The sequence below is a fragment of the Girardinichthys multiradiatus genome, chromosome 6, assembly GCF_021462225.1.
Source record: "Girardinichthys multiradiatus isolate DD_20200921_A chromosome 6, DD_fGirMul_XY1, whole genome shotgun sequence".
Taxonomy (NCBI): domain Eukaryota; kingdom Metazoa; phylum Chordata; class Actinopteri; order Cyprinodontiformes; family Goodeidae; genus Girardinichthys; species Girardinichthys multiradiatus.
The window spans coordinates 38403608-38421145 of NC_061799.1; the positions used below are offsets into that span (position 1 = coordinate 38403608).

At 39.7% G+C, this 17538-nt stretch overlaps 1 protein-coding gene across 1 annotated transcript in view; it reads right to left on the minus strand.

The window, feature by feature from the left end:
* Positions 1 to 17538, minus strand: part of lig1 (ligase I, DNA, ATP-dependent) — an 82926-nt gene that overhangs the window by 23139 nt on the left and 42249 nt on the right. Inside the window, exons 19-23 of the mRNA XM_047368607.1 lie at positions 11490 to 11600; positions 9441 to 9512; positions 4274 to 4418; positions 3715 to 3797; positions 2383 to 2535 (exon numbers count right to left, since the gene is read on the minus strand). Coding sequence (XP_047224563.1) covers positions 2383 to 2535; positions 3715 to 3797; positions 4274 to 4418; positions 9441 to 9512; positions 11490 to 11600 — 564 coding nt within the window. The remainder of the gene's footprint in view (positions 1 to 2382; positions 2536 to 3714; positions 3798 to 4273; positions 4419 to 9440; positions 9513 to 11489; positions 11601 to 17538) is intronic.

Consider the following 17538-nt stretch of genomic DNA (forward strand, 5'->3'; position numbering starts at 1 on the left):
AAAATGGAGACGGAGGGATTTTAGAGGACAGAGCAGAGAACAAACTGCAAAACTTGTTTAAGCTCTTCATACGTAAAACACTAAAGAGGTCGTGCAAGCTTCACAACAAGCTTATCGTTTATTTTGAGAGGCACTTATTCTCAAGGCACAAAGATTTTCTTCCAAAGACTTGAGAGGAAAACCGACTCTTAAAAGAACACACTCTCAGAAAAGTAGCCAGAAGATAAACGCACACTCCAGAAATCCTCCATGATGAAGTGACACACAGAGAGATCCTTAAAGAATTGATCTAAATTCTACATTGCACATGCACACACAAATAATACATACAAGTATGTATCTAAACTAAGTTGGGTCCAAAAGTTGCTCGAACTACAAATACAATTTTTAATCCAATCATCCCACTTCCTACGCATGTGAGGGTGAGAGCTTCATGACGTCTCCTGAAATGTTGACACACATCAGAAATATTTTGTTTTTGTGTGAAACGAGCCTTCTTTGTGCTGCCCAACACCAAGAATGGAAGGCTGTGGTGTCACATTCCTGCCAAAAATCAGAGGAGCGTATTAAGCAATCACAACAGCATCTTTTAATCGAGAGAGCACATAGCTCTCATCGCGGGCGTGCACCTTTATTCGAGAACCTTTGAACGCAGCACGGCGAGCAGTAAAACACACACCCAGCACTCATCTGTTCATTGGTAAAAAAAAAAAAAAAAAAACTGTTGCAAACAGCAACCAACTTTTCCTTTCCTTACCTTCTTATTTATTCCTCGTTTTCTTCAACGCTTTGAATCCACGTCACGTTCCCTGCTTTTCTTCTTCTCCTATAAGGCAATGTCCTGTGCTGGCTGCGACCGGATATGAGGTGAATATCCGGCCAATCAGACCAGTTTCTGCCCCCAACAGACAAATACGCCCACTAAACAGAGCGAGAGAGCGTAATTTTTCTGCGAGAACGAACAGATGGGTGCAGGGTGTGTGTTTTACTGCTCGCCGTGCTGCGTTCAAAGGCTCTCGAATAAAGGTGCACGCACGCTATGCGCTCTCTCGATTAAAAGATGCACTTTTGTGATTGCTTAATACGCTCCTCTGATTTTCGGCAGGAATGTGACACCATACAAGGCCATCTAAACAAATTGATATGTGTTGTTTTTTCTATAAGAAAACTCAATTCATAAAAGCCTTGTTTTCAGTGCATGTGTGATATGATTCATGAGAAATTGTGTTTAACCCAAGAAATGTTTCTGTAGTTTATGCTTGAGAAGGTAAAAAGTAGCAGTAAAACCCTATAAGCTATACACAGGGTTATTACACTTTTCCCACAGGAAAATTCAAGCACTTTTCAAGCCTTTTCAAGGTAAATTTGAAAACTTTTAAATCACCAAACTTCAGAGCAGTCTGTATCTCTGTGTGCCTTTTCTTCCTTGAGCTTTAGAACCACGGCACACACAGCGTTCCCTACGCGAAGGTGGACTATCAACAATCTAAAATACTGTGAAACTGATTATCGTATTAATATGAAAAGGACATATAGGCAGAAAGACGTCAGAGACAGCACGCATGATGGAACAATGCCGAGTCACAGCTACTTTTTGCGCAATTAAACCATTAGCTAACTACCTTTAGTGGCATTTTCAATAAAATGTTTTGCTCTTGCACATTTTAAAGTCCTGTAGACGACATAAAACCCTAGCTCGATCCATCCTTCAAACTAACAATTTGCAATTGTTTACAAGCTAGGTTAAATTTAACATTCCCTCCCACTACTATGGTTTAATGCTCGAGCATGCAGACTCTCCCATCGAGAAGAGCTGAAGGTCCTTCTTACATATGTTGCAGAACGCTACTGGAGGAATTGGTCCTCGTCTCAACCATGTTTTGTATCTGGCCCGTCAGAGCCAGCAGTCATTAAAAACAGTTCCCACCAGGCACACTGTTTTCTCCCGCTCACCGGAGACGTGCGTGACTACCAAGCCACAGTTACGTGCTCAAAGTGCATCTGCTTCATAGCTAGCCAGAGGACGCCGCCGGTCCAGCGGCTGGTCTTTAAATCATTTGATGTCTACTGCTCACACACCGCTATTACGAAAAGGAGCAACCCCTCTCTGAACGGTAGCGTGGCTTTCTGAGACTTCATTAGAGGCAAAATGATCGCTCTCTATTTTATGCCTTTAACAAAAATGTCAAATTAAGGTTTTAAATCAAACTGTTAAAGTGCTCTTAATTACAGAACTGTGCAATTAGAATGTCAAGCATTTTCAAGGACTCCCAACCTTGAAAACACCTTGGTAAATACAAGCATTTTCAATGATTTCAAGCACCCGTACAAACCCTGTATACAATAAGCACTTTTGATGAAGCATAATCAACACAGTCTAACCTTGCAGACTGATTGAAACTCTTCATTGTCTTCATCGTAGCAGGCCAGCAGAAAGCCACCGTACGTTCCTGTTCTTTTTCCTTTTCCGAGGTAGGCACCAATCACGCAGAGGTCCACCGTGTCACCCACCCCGTCCAGGTAATCCTTCTTCAACTGGGAAGATAGGGTAAGAAAAAAAAACTCAGAATTAGGAGATTTATTTATTTATTTTAGCCAAAAATTGGTTTAAAATTAGACATAACCCTAAAGGTAAGGATTACATGTATTTTCCTAATGTGACGTGCAGGAAAAGAAATCGACGGTTTCAACCAAAACTCAGTTAAAGAAAAAAATCATTGTTTACAGATTGACAGCAAGTCATGTGGGTGTGCTTTCTGAGTATTCTGGGCTGCCCGGTGAAAGAAAAAACTTAAATAAAACCAGCAATTAAATTTTAATTACAGCATTTATCCCAGTTAGGATTTGTCCAATCTGCAAAAAATACAGCATTAATGAATAATTTGTCAGTAAAATGGGGTTGACTTTGAAAACTGTACGAATGCTTTTCCCATTTCAACCCATCTGTCACAGTGGTGAAGAATAGTTGTATTCATGAGGCTTTAAAAATGTCACCTAGTGATTTTTTTCCAATGCATTTTGATGAAATAGTGAAACACTACAATGTTTGGATGAATTGTTTGCAGTCTCTCATATAGATTTATCATGAAATAAATAAGTATGATGTCCCATTAAATAACTAAATAATATTTGATCAAAGTAAATAATCAAATGTCATTTAAAAAAATAAATTCCTTTAAAAATACAAATAATTATTTCACTCTATATTTTATAAATAACCAGAGTGTGAAAATTCTATGTATTTATAACTGGTTGCCAGTCAGGCACTGTTATTTTGGGGGTCACAAGCTGAAAAGTATGGGAACCCCTGCTCTAGAGCTACTATCCTGCAGCTTTTAGCTGCATCCTTTCTCCAACACACCTGAACCAAATGACGGGCTCATTACCAGGCCTCTGCAGAGCTGAATGACTGAATGCTGATGAGGGAATTCAGCCGTTTCACTCAGGTGTGATGAGGAACGGATGCATCTCAAGGTTGCAGGACGGTAGCCCTCGAGGACTGTAGTTAGGCACCCCTGTTTTTAGATATAATGGATGCTGCCCCCATGTTTAAGGTTTGTACAACTATTTATGTAGCACCATCTAGATCAATAGCCGGGTGGAGAATTTTCTAGCAATATGATTACTTTATAAGAGAAGCAGTATTGCTCATTCAACTTGTACAATAAATATGGATTATTTCCTGGTAACTGTGGCCATCACATATACACACACCTTGAGCCAATTGTGGGAGCGCTTGGCAATCTCATACGTTGCATCCTTCTCCAGAGTCTTCACCATCAGGCCCTCGCAGGAGTCTGCAAAAACAAACACATTAATGCACCAAAACACGACTCTGGACGTGCAGAAAGGAAATTAAGAGATTATCTGTTGGATATACGGAATGCCTTTGTGTTGGTAAGTCTCAGAGGGAAACAAAGGGGTTTTGGGAAACAATGAGACCGCGGACAAGGACAGGCACATAACTCATATGCACAAGGGAAACACGTCCTTTTATCCATAACAGTCAGACACAACACACAAAATAAATCAATTATACAGCTCACAAGTTCAGACTTTTCTATAGATACATTCACACACGCAGTTTACACGTTGAGGCAGCTGAGAAAGACAGATAAAATGAACTCTTACTCAAAGCACCCACACACAAAGAGATTCAGGAAGCTGAAGGAAAGCAAACTGGAAAACAAGTACAACTTTTGCACAGGAAGATGACACAAAGAGACATGTGGAAAGAAAATGTGAAGAAAATGTTCGTCTCCATCTCACGGACCTCGGACAGACTGCTCCAGGAACTCTGCGATGGCATCAGTGTCGTGCGAGTTGATGGAACGGGCGAACAGAAACTCTCCCTCCACCTCTGTGAAGCTCTCTTTCAGCAGCTCCTGACGCCGGCACAGCGGCTGTCGAACCAGGGACTGAGCACAGAGACAGAAACACAAACATCATTAGAAAGTGGCAAAACGGCATCGCTACAACCGTTTTCTCCTGATAGCTCGAAGGCTTGCAATGACAAGGATGAAATACCATCAACTATCTGCCCACGCAAATATACACAAGAACTTTCTCAGAATACAGTCTTGGGTGCACCAGCTTTGGGCACACATAAAAACACCCACGCACCCATGAAAGCATACTAATATGCACGACACTTTCTTGGATTTCTTTTGCTAAATACTCGTTTTTTGAGCATCTTTTCCATTTTGGGTTTATGAAAAATTAACTAAATGGTGACAAATACTCTTAAATATGACAAATCTGTCAGAACTTGGATGGGGTAGAAAGTGTGATGACAGAGGGCAAGACACAAGAAGTAAACAGATGTAGGTTTTTATTACAAATGACACCAGCACATCTGCCTTCTTCATGTTGTCCAGATAGCCCAAAACATAAATCAGACTAAACTTAAACATGTTTGATCATGGGTTTTTGGGTTTAAGCCTTTTATGAGTGGAATGCCCTGTATAATTGTTGGCAGTCCTGGTACAGAAAGAAGATTAAGGTGAGTCGATTTAATCAGCAGGGAAACAAATTCAACGTCTTGACAGCACCGATAATTATGCTTACAAATTGATCTTAAGCATTGTTTTTAATTTATTCTTTAGGTGGATCAGAGTGTCTTGCAACTTTCAATAATAATCCCTGGGGTATAAATTTGGAAGAACGATAATTAATTAAGTTTAAATCAAGTGGAAATGTCACAAACACAGCTAGTTGGAGGTTCACATTTATCTTAAAACCATTCCAAAAATCTCCAAAACACACAGAAAGGTGTAGCAAGGAGTGGAATATTATGGTGACCAACAACTATTAGATGACATCTACAGGGGTTGGACAATGAAACTGAAACACTTGAATTTAAAATTCTCCTCCTCACATATAAAGCCCTTAATGATCTAGCTCCATCATACATCAGAGATCTGATTGGTCCATATGTTCCTAACAGAGCACTTCGTTCTCAGACTGCAGGTTTACTGGTGGTTCCTAGAGTCTCTAGAAGTAGAATGGGAGGCAGATCCTTTAGTTATCAGGCTCCTCTCCTGTGGAACCAGCTCCCAGTTTTAGTCCGTGAGGCAGACACCCTGTCTACTTTTAAGGCTAGGCTTAAAACTTTCCTTTTTGATAAAGCTTATAGTTAGAGTGGCTTAGTTTATCCTGAGCTCTCTTCCTTATTTTGTACCTCCATTTTCCTCCCTCCCTGTTGGTTGGAGTAAGGGGGAGTCAGTTTTAGCCTAAATCGGCTCAGTTATGGTTGAGGTGCAAACACACCCTCCATTTCTGCTACCTGTATGACCCCTTCTCTTTTTCAATGGTTATAATCAGTCTGACAGAGAGAGGTATCCCAATCATTGTGGTTTTTAGTATAACAATGACCATCAGTGGGACTCTTTGTGGGGTTTCTTGGGACGACATTGTTGTAAATAAGCGCCGTTTAACTAAATAATCTGAACTGAAACTATCTCTGTAGTTATGCTGCTATAGGCTTAGGCTGCTGGAGGACATAACGACCGCTTTCACCCTCTTCGCTACATTCTCACACTACTCTCCAATTCTGCATTATTTGCTGTTATTTCAGCTTTTAACATTGTTCTCTCTATTCTCTTCCTAGAAGCTACACCTGGCCTGGTTCTGTGTCTACCTGTGACACCTTTCTGGAGAGGGGAATCATCCGAGCTTCTGCTGGCAACAACTTAATGCTCACCCTCTACCAATGATCCACATGGCCCTGTCTTTCAGTGTTTAACCCTTTCTCTCTCCTAGACATGGCAATTGACTGAGCTTTTACTGTAACTAACTCTATGTGCTCTTTTTCAGACTCTAACCTTGAAAACTGGTTCAGAGTTTATCTGTTCTTTCTTTCTAGGTGAAACGACTAAAAGAGCTACATCCATTAACATTTACTTTTCCTTCCCATAGAAAGTACTCCTGGTTCAGTGCTTCTTTGTTCTCTTTGTGTCTCTGCTCTGTTCTCTCAAACCCCCAGTCGGTCGTGGCAGATGGCCGCTCACACTGAGCCTGGTTCTGCTGGAGGTTTATTCCTGTTAAAAGGGAGTTTTTCCTCTCCACTGTCGCTACATGCATGCTCAGTATGAGGGATTGCTGCAAAGTCAACGCCAGTGACTGTCCACTGTCTCTACATGCTCATCCAGGAGGAGGGAATGCTGCAAGTCACTGACTGGATGCAATCTGCTGGGTTTCCTTAGACAGAAAAACTTTTTATCCAATTTGAATAAATAACTAACTTTGACTGCACTGTTCAATGATTAGGATTAATTGGAATGTATGAACCTGACTGTTGTGAAGTGCCTTGAGACAACATGTGTTGTGAATTGGCGCTATATAAATAAAACTGAATTGAATAAGAGAGGAGCCTGGGCAATCTTGGGAGACTGTGCAAAGAGAAATGGTCAAACATCCATCTGTGTGCTTCAACATTGTGAAAAGGTATAAGTAAAAATGCCATCCTTTCGCCCGATGTATTAACACGAAGGGTGGCAGCTATCATCTCAACAGTGACTGTAGAAGTTCCAGCAGGAAATTATGCTACTGCAATAAAACCTGAATTTAATTGAAAGCTTTTGGTGCATCTTTACTAGGGCAGCAATACGTTTGTAGGAAATTGTAAACATGGAAATGTTATTTTGTGAGTACATTAATATAGATGTTGGCAATTCAACTAGTCTGTGGGGTAAAGAACTAAAATGTGAATTTAAAATCCCGCTTTTTTGTTATCCCTTGAGAAACAGGATCTTTACAAATTATTAAATTATTTATTTCCTTCTTTCATTTCATTTTCAAACTCTGCCACCTAGTTAAAATATTCATATGCAGTAAGTTTGTTCAAAACTGTTTTAACACACATGGAGTAGGCACCAAGTTAGTATTTACATATATGGTCATAGCATGTGCAGGTTTTCTGTAGAGTTTATGCTATCAAAATAAAAACAAGGCAAATAATGACACGGTTGCATGCATCAAAGCACAGCCTTGAACGAAATTAGACTGGGTACATGTGTCATGCAGATGGATGGCACTTAGTCTTCATGTTATATCAAAGCTGTCTCCATTCAACCATAAAATCGTGTTTAATGTTCTTGACGGTTCGCAAGTAACTATCAGTGGATGTTCAGGTGAGAAATGTAAACGTTTCCGCCCCTAACGAGGTTAAACCTGCAAAAAGGTCATACATCCATGTATGACAGATGACCGTGTGTCCTCAACTGGCAGCTACCAGGTGGCTGCTCCGGTCTCAGCTGAGGGTTTTCCTTTCAGACAGGCAGCATTTTTTGGCAGCTTTTCTTTTTATTGGCTGCAGAAACTTTTCTCCTCACCTTTAAATTTACAGTATGATATTATTGGAGCAAGATTCCTGTCTGTTATCTGCACTTTAAACAATGACTTCTGAGTATTATTAGAAAACTACAACTGGGAAGTATAAAGTTAAAGTACTGTGCAAAACACATAAACCTGTCCCCATTCTTTATTATGCAGCCACAGAATCAGATTATCATTTAAAATTATTTTCAGAGGTGGTTTTCAAGCTATGTGAGGACCTTTAATGTTTTTAAATTATGCCTAAATTTAACCACAGCTGAATTTGGGAACAAGAGTAACACATTTGTTGCATGCAAAACTAATGAAATAATGTGCATGTTTATTCATAATGCATGCATTTAAATTTGTTTGTACTTAAAGGCTTGTTGGTAACCTATCAGGTGGAAAAACAACTATTAGCCCAGTTGTAAATCATTCAGAATAAAAGTCTATTTTGCTTTATTTAATGCCACCTGATACACAAGCAAGAATAGTTATCCAGGTCCCTGCGTCCTAACAAGCAAAGAATGTAAATCAGATTATCTCACAAACATTGAGAAGAAAAGTGTGCACAGTGTAAAAGAAGCAGAGTGGTTCCGAATTAGTTTACAGTGACCACAGTTCCTTCTAGATGGATGGATGACAAGGTTTAGGACATGACCTTATGGTCATTCTGCACCAAGAAGGACCATATAATGCTTTTTTAAACAGTAGCTGATACATTGTTCCTTCTGAGTACTAAATATTTACTAATATATGCTAAATATTTCCAGAATATTTTTTATTTTCTATACTTATTTAGGCCTGGAAAGTACTTGAAATAAATTCCACGCCTTTCCAGGCTGGATATGACATACCTGAACATACTTTTATGATTAAGTACACATTCAAATATATAATATAATCCTTTATGAAATGTAAAACAATACTTATTCAATCAGAGTTAAAAAAAAAACTAAGAGTCCAACTCAGTCACCCTGTCCATATATGATAATCCGGGATGCTAAATGACATCAACAGTTGGTAATAAATAAAACAATTAGGACAAAAACAAAACAATGAACCAAAGCCTGGACATAAAGAAATATTAATGGATAACATTTACATAAATCACAAATTAGGAGGAAAATAGCCTTGAAATGGCAAGATTTAAGAGTTATTGGAGCTCCTTTAATGATGCAATTTGGCTTCCATCCACTTGGGAGAACTCGCATTGTAGTGGATGATGGGAGCACTCACTAATTAGAATTGCCTTCAACAGATTTAAGAAATTCACTTAAAAATTCTGCATAAATAGGACACAAACACACACTCACTCAGTCACAGTCACCACCTGCAACACACACATGGTCTGAAAAAGGCACAGACTCCTTCTCAGACGCTGAGAGTCTCAGACAGACACAATCAAGACACACTCAGCCGGAATTACAATGAGTGTTACAATCATTATCCAGTTACAGCCTCCAGTGGCGCTGTCATTGGTATTCATGGATGATGCTGGCATCTCGGCGGGGCTACGAGCATGCATGCTTGCAAACAATACACACTCACATGAACGGCAGTTTTTGGAACGACAACAGGAACAACAGGGATCTCTGGGTAATATTTGTATCACTTGGCCTTACCTCTCCGTTGAGATAGAGGAGGTCAAAGGCATACACGCAAACTTGGACTTTGATCTCAGAGGCTTCCACATCCTGTAGAGAAACAGCAGACTTCTTTTAGTATTTTTATTTGCCAACTTTGAGACTTGTTACAAAGAGCTCTTTGATTTGTCCTCGGTTCATCTTAAAAGTTACCCACCCAGCATTCCCATCGCCTCTCTACCTCTTAAAAGCATAACACCTCCTCAGCGTGCTCGTCTTATTTTCGACTCCTTCACTAACTTTGCTCGTCTCTCCTGCTTCATCTCCTGCTCTCGTCTCTCTTGCACCTCATCTTGTTTGCTTCAATCATGTTCAGTCCCACCGGTTTCTACACCAGACCCTAAATTACTACAGGCGTTTCTATCATGGTCCTGCAGTAAAATTCCTCAACATCTGTACAATGAAGTGGTATCGAGTTCTGCGGAACCGCCAGCTTCAGATATTTGTTCATTCATTCTCTGATTGTTGAATTTAGCTCATTTGAAATGTGTGAATTGTTAGATCAATAGATGCCACTAGAATGGTGCTTTTACACTTTTGGACCTGTACGTTCACTATAAAGTTAAATGTTCAAGAAATCAAGCAAGATCCTGTTCTGAAGCTTCAAAAGCTGCAACAAAAGCAAGAAACTTACAAACTAAGCTACTATTTTTATACAAAAGCTGAAACTGTCCAATACGATCACTATGCTTGTCAGTCCTTCGTGGGTTTGATGAGTATGTGAACTGAAATTCTGACCAGAGAATAAAACATTTTGTCTTTAAAAAAGGTGTGCCTTTGTTAATAGGAATGAAGAGCACTTCTAACTGGAGAGCTCCTTCAGTGAACGACTGCTGCATCCTAGGTGCACCAAGGAGCGTTATCACAGATCCTTCCTCCCAGCAGCTTTTAGACTTTATAACCACCACTGCTCCCAACAAACCCATTAGGTGTTTACATCCCTGCTGTTATTCTGGACAGTTTTTCCAATTTTGTGAATAGCGTGTTGTTTTTCTCATGCACAATTACACATCGCCCTACTGTGTTGCACTTTTCATTAATCTGAGTATGTCATTTTTAATAGCATTTTACTAAATTTACAAAAAAAAAACTCCTCTTTCAGAGGTACAACAAATGCCACCTATTAGGATAAAAAGGGGATAAGATTAAGATCAGTAATTCCTCTGCAATTCAAATTTATTCTCTCAGAGTTAGGTGGCCTGAAACCATCGACTAAGTATTTTTCTGAGCATTTTACTCCACAATGACTTCAGAGATTGAGATTTATTTTCCAAAGGAGAAAACATTTTTCTTTTTTTAATGTTCCCTTTAAATCTGAAAGATTTCTTTCCCCCTCATCTCTTTCATTAATTTCACTCTCTGTTCATTAACTATGTTTAATCAGAGCATATCGGGTCTCATGTTCTCATCTCAAATGTTTCATTTTGGCACAAGCTTGTGGTAGTAAAACACCAGAGGCTGTGGCGTACAATCAGTCTGTGCATCATACTATCATTACCTATAATTATGATATCATAATAACAGTAAAAAGTATCAAGCAAAAAAGAAAATAATCTACATAATGATTTGAGCCACTTTCATCATCGTGTTGTCTTATCTGGCTATTATTTTTCCTTCCCAAATTTAGCAGGGTGCCATTTTGCACAGGAAAAGAGAAGGTGAAAGGAGCAGTTTCCACCTAATGTGATTGGTGTAATGGAAAGAGGCCGTTATGCTGATCAGGACTGAATAAACACCTTGCTGACATTTCCAATCTCAGCATCCCTTCTCGACCCATTTCACTCTTCTGTCTCTGACCCATCAGTCTCCTACCAGTTTTCTCAGCTCTTTCCCCGTCCATCTCCCCTCAGTCAGTCGGATCATTTCACTCTATTATCTCGCTCTTTTCAACCTTCAGGTCTTTGTCTTGTTTTCTCTTCTTAACCTTTTCGCACCCTTCCCTCTTCCATGATTATCTCCAACTCTTTCCTTTTTACGACATTTTAATTGTCTTTCCATCCCCTTTTTTATGTCCCTCTCCATTCTTACCTTTCTCTTACGAGTGGTGAGGACTTGGAAGGGTTGGATCTGCTTCTTCTCTCGATCCCAGGCAACCGCCTCAGTGTCCAGAACACAGGACACTACAGAGTCCTTCTTTACCTGGAGGAAAATAAAAGGAGTTAAAAAGATACAGTACAAAAAATGTAATATTCAGTTAGAAAAACAAATTTACAATGGAAAAAAAAAAAATCTGACAAGCCTGTACAACATCAGCTATCAGAAAACTGAAAGTCTTGTACATGAATTCAACAAATCAAGAAAACTCTTTAATGTGAATCAATGCAATTAAATTCTAATCAGGCTTCTTCAGAAACTATTATGGTTGGGCTGTATTATAGTGTTTCTGATAAGCCTAAAATGCTTTGAAAACTCTTGAAATCTGAACTTCGAAGTATAGTATCACCTTCCAAACCTTTTAACCAGTGAAGCTGAGAAGCTGAAACTCTGGCTACGTTGGACTTGCAGTTCTGAAATCTCTTCTAATGTAATCATAATGTGATTTCTGTTAATGATATTTTCTCTCAAGTCATCACCATCAGATCAAGAAGGAGACTGCTGTGTGTGAAAGTGCATCTCAAGAAGCAACTCTGCTCCGCTGATGTCAGATCTCACTCACATCATTACCTATGAGCGTACACGCTCGGATTTACCTGTTCATCTTAGACCCAGACAAAAAAAAAAATAACTATTTAAGAGGTTTGTAATGACAAACAGAGGAAATTTATCAGAAATAGTAGCACATTGCTGCATTTAATGTAGATCAACCATCAGAGCAGAGGCTGAGGAGAAGGAAGATTTCCCCCAAAAAGAAAGTGTGGAAAATGTTAGCATAAGGCAGTCTGTGACAATAAGAGAGCTGGTGCGCCTGAGGGGGTGGGATACACCATGAACAAGTGAAGCAGAGCAGATGTAGGAGACCGATATCTCCTTTTGTGAAAAGAAGAGGGTTCTGACATATTTTTATGTCCAAATTTCATGCCGCTCCAGACTCAAACTACCAGAGCTGTAGGTCCTTTCTCGGCCAGATTCTGAAGTATCAAAACAAAGGTTTGCTAAGAGTGCGCAGCAGATATTTCTATCAAGGTCTGATTTTTGCAGGTTTTGAATTTAAACCCTGAGGCTGTACAAGGGACGGATGAACAAATAATGGAGTTCCCAGACTTCTCAGCTTCCAACCCAAACGACAGTGTAAGAGACTTGTTTAAACAGGAGAACAATGAGGACAATACCAGCATCATCAAGTTGCAACCACAGTTTTGTTTTTTTGCTTGTCTGGTCTGTCTACTATAACCCCTTAGACGGTTGCCACAAATGGCCATTCAGACTGAGCCGGATTGTGCTGGATGGGATTTTCCTTTCCACTGTCCCCATATGCATGCTCAGTATGACGGATTATTGCAAAGTGAAAGACTCAATCAGCGCAATCAACTGTCCACTGTCGTTTCAATTTAAATCTGTCTGTATGACTGGATTAAAATGACTATTTTTGTAAATAAACTGGATCTATCGCTTGTATACAGGATCGCACTCTTTGGGTCATGACCCGAAGGTCATGACCATAGGTGAGGGTAGGAACGAAGACCAACCAGTAAATCGAGAGCCTCGGTTTTTGGCCCAGCTCTCTCTTCACCACAACAAACTGGTGCAGGGTCTACATAGCAGCGGCGGCTGCTCCCGTCCATCTGTCGATCCATCCTCCCCTTGCCCGTGAACAGGACTCCAGATACTTGAGGCAATGACTCCCCACCAATCCATCTGCATGTATCACCACAGTCAGAAACAAACGGCTGAAACGAGCTTCCTGGGCTCTCCCTTACTGATAGGAGGAGGAGTTCTCTCATCCGGGAAGGGCTTGGAGTAGAGTCACTGCTCCTCCACAGCAAGAATAGTCAGCTAAGGTGGCTTGGGCATATGTTCTGGATACTCCTGGACGTCTACCTTAGGAAACGTTTCAGGCACATCCTGCCGGGAGGAGGCCCAGGACATGCTGGAGGGACTTTGTCTCTCTGCTTGCCTGGGAACGCCTTGGCCTTCCTGAAGAAGAGCTGGAGGAAGTGTCTGGGGCGAGGGAGGTCTGGGCATCCCTGCTGAGACTGCTGCCCCCGTGACCCAGTCCCGGATAAGCAGAAGACGACGAGTATGAGTATTTTGGATGCGTTTGTCTTGAATTTCAGACATGAAGTGCCTTGAGATGACAGTGGGGAATTGATGCAATATAAATAAATTGAATTGAATTGCAGACAAGCAGATGGATAGATGGCTGGATAAACAATGCCTGTTTTCTCTTTCCATACTTATCCAGATTTGGAAAATGCATAAATCATATTCTATAATTTTCGGACTACGTAGAAATCTGTGATCACCGTATTTTCCTCTGTCTGCCCTACAAGCACACAGTCGGATCTAATTCTTAGCTGGAGGAATCTGCAGCCTGCTTCGTCCCATGCTCAGACCTGAAAAGAATAGACCTGCTAATTTAAAAAGGACTTCAGAAGAAACATGGCGTTAATAAACCCAGCTATTTTATATGCATAGATGAAATCACTTTACCCTGTAATGTCTATTAAAAACTACACGCAACCACAATACAACATGACAATTAATTTGAATAACAGTAACTCTAGTTCCTGCCCATCCGATCCAAAGAGCATCTCATCTTCTGAAATCAACACTGAAATCCGGGAAGCCCTCCTCAGACACAAATATTAATGAAAATTAATTTTGTGCATTAAGTACTACTATACAACAGGGCATCATTAGAGAAACGCTGCAACAAAAGCCAAAAGATTCACGATAAATTATTTTGCTGCTTGTTGATAATCCTGCCTGCTTCAACTAAGATGTCTTTGCAGCTGACATCTCCTCCCCTGCCTTGAGCGGGACATCACTGATCAGGTTTAAGCCTGGGATAAACCATCTGACTGATGGGCAGATTAAACTGACCCATGCTGCTAATTTCTAGGACCAAGATGAGAGGTTGAAGAAATTCTGGGGATTCTTTAGTTGTTAAAATTTTCCAGCCTGCAGGAGACTGGGAGTTAATCAGCAGATGAAATCCAAGACAGGTTATCAGAGTTAAGAGCAGAAGACGCATTAGACTTTAACAGGTTGTTTGAAAACAGTCTCATAATAAACTCATGTTAAGCCCATAAGGTCATTAGGCTAAGTTGTGCATTAATCACCAATTAATGGATCAGCATTAATATTTATGTATTGATATTAATCCATAATTTAAAGCTCTGTGGGAGCTACAAGAAAATTGGTTACCCCTTATTAATATGCAAAATAATGCAGCAAGGTGCAGGAGAATCTAATCAAACCATCTCTGTAATGCTGGCGAGAAGTTTCATAATAGCGTTGTTCAGTTTTTGTCTTCGCTAACACAGACATTCTGATCTGACAACACAATGTCCAGAAAAGAGATGCAATTTTAATTTAGGCAATTTCTTAAACTGATGATCTGCCACATTAATGATCAGTGATCAATTTCTGAGGAGAAAGCTTCTTTCAACAAACTGACGGGTTATTTACCCAGCAAGGAAAATGAAATGCAATAAATTAAGAGTCATAATCTGCACAAACAAGAAAATAATTTCAAGGCTAAATGAACCCATTATTTAAATGATACATCTTTTCCACACAATCCAAAAACAAAACAAAAAAGCCTCAATGCTTCCGAATTTACATCCTTTTTTTCCCTAGGCATTATTTAGGCAGAGGTAATACTGGAAAATGAGAGATACAATTACAAGAGCATTATAAGAAAGGCCAAAATGTATAACAAAATAAGGTTCTAAAGTACTGCAAAATGCAGACAATAAAGGAGTCTTCAGATATATCACCCTGAACATTTTCCCCCAGAAATTAATAACCATGAACCTTCAATTTCCTCTCACTTTGCAGAAAAAATGCTTTCCCTGTGGAAACTGCAGATCAGTTAATATTACTAAAAAAGGTAAAAGAAAAACGAATTTGTTGGCTACAACTTTGTCTCTGCTATGTAGCTGCTAAACACTGAGCAGAACTGGCTGTCAGTTTATCAAGGAGAGGACAAATGGGTCGGATGAGGAACTTTGTCATTATCGGAGATGACTGAGCGTACATTATACTATACTTTAATAGTACCTGGGTAAAGTTTAACTGAACTTTACCCAGTTGTGTTGGTGCTCAGCCCATGTGTGCCATTAACTCTACTATTGTCATTGAGTTGTTTTTTGTGTTTAATTTTATGCTCTGGTCCATTTGCATTAATAACTCTGTGTGATCCGATTATTGGTCTGATTTGCATCTTTCTCAAAGCATCAGCTACTGCTTGTCTTTGCAGATGTGTTCACTGGGGTAAATCCTTCCAAGGTACTAGAAGAATGCACAAGTAGACTGGGATGATACCTAACGTAAAGAATCTTCTCATATTCACCCAGAAGGTTCAGGGTAATGTCAGAGGAACTACTTCCCCAGTGTAGCTGTTTTCTGAGGTACAATTCCACCAAGATGATCCATTTTAGCAGATGCAGTGGAAACAGAGTGGAGCAAAATAATGGTCCATGAAAACTACCCCCTGGAAAAGGTTCCAGCGGTGGAAAAACGTTTGGAGAATTGACATAAAAAAAAAAAAAACAAGAAAACATTTAGAGGAGAGTAGGGCGAAATGGCCGACTAACAAAAAGGGTAAAGGTGAATATTTAAGAAGTTAGGGGAAGCAAAAAGAGCAACTTACAGACAGGTGGCATCAAAGTCTAAAAAACATAGGAGGATAAGAGGAAAAGACACATTAATGGGTAAGAGTACAAAGCCGGGAAAAAAAAAACCAAAAGAAAGAATAAGTATCCTAAAGAAGAATGGAACAAAAGGAGGGAATGATTAGACGAAAAGATGGAAGAAAGAGACAAGGAGACAGAGAGAGCAACAAGGTTAGCATCAGAGCAAATAAGTCACGTTGCCTTGGAGAAAAAAAAAGATAAAAGTAATTCTGAAGGATGTGTTAGAAGGCAGATGTTATGAAGGATGAGAAGAATTGGGTGTAATAAGAGCATTCAGGTCATGAATGCACAGGCTTTCTGGACACCAGGCTGAGGATAAAAAGTTTATCTTTTGTCAAGAGTTCAGTTAAATTCTCCAACATCACGCTTTAATTGTTAAAACTGATCCTGGCACTACACACAGAGTAATTTAAAAGACCTATTTATTTTTCAGGCAATTAGAGATTGTACAAAACATGCTGGTTAAATGTTATAGCTTTATAAACTTTTTTTCACAGCTGGTGTTCTCTGAAATCAACGCAGAAAACCCCCAACAAAATTTAACAATGACTGTATTTAATATAGAGTAAACTAGATCAGGAGTTTGTAACTGTATAACAGGGTAGACTTTCTCATCTTGTCGGTGTATTTCCATCTAACCATTTCCCGCTTATGATGAGTCAGAATGTCTGGCCCGAAGAGCAAGGAAGAAAATGACAAGTGAGAGCAAAGTATTTCTGACGGCTTTAAGCTGGGAATACATCTAATCATCAGCAACTTCAACCACCTGGTACAGCGGACTGTCCACCCAGCAGAAACTGTTTAATGTGAGACAGTAAAAGAACAGTTTGTAGCACAAATAACTTCCCAGAGCTCCTACTAGTGTTGTCAGGAAATAAACAAGTAAAGCTTCATTTGTATGAAAATGAGAAACGAAGTAAAAATGAACACCAGAGCAAAGATTTGGTAACGAGCTTCACAGGTAAGCTTGAACAAAAAGCACATCTGCAGGGTCTTATTAAAAAGACTGAAGGTCTAGGTTACCATTACCTGTTTGGTTATTTAGAGACCAAACAGTATGCACAGTCTGCTCCCCATCTTGACTGAATGTCCCTGGTTTGTCCTGTTCTTGTAGCACAGACGTCTTACTGGCATTTCAGGTATTTACTAAAGTTTAAAAAGTTATGGTTTCAAAAGCACAGAGGCTTTTAGACGCGTCGTCCCTACAGTTAAAAGTCCTTTTTAATAAGATGTCACAAAAAGCACCAGAGTGACCAATTTTCCCCAGCTGATAGTAA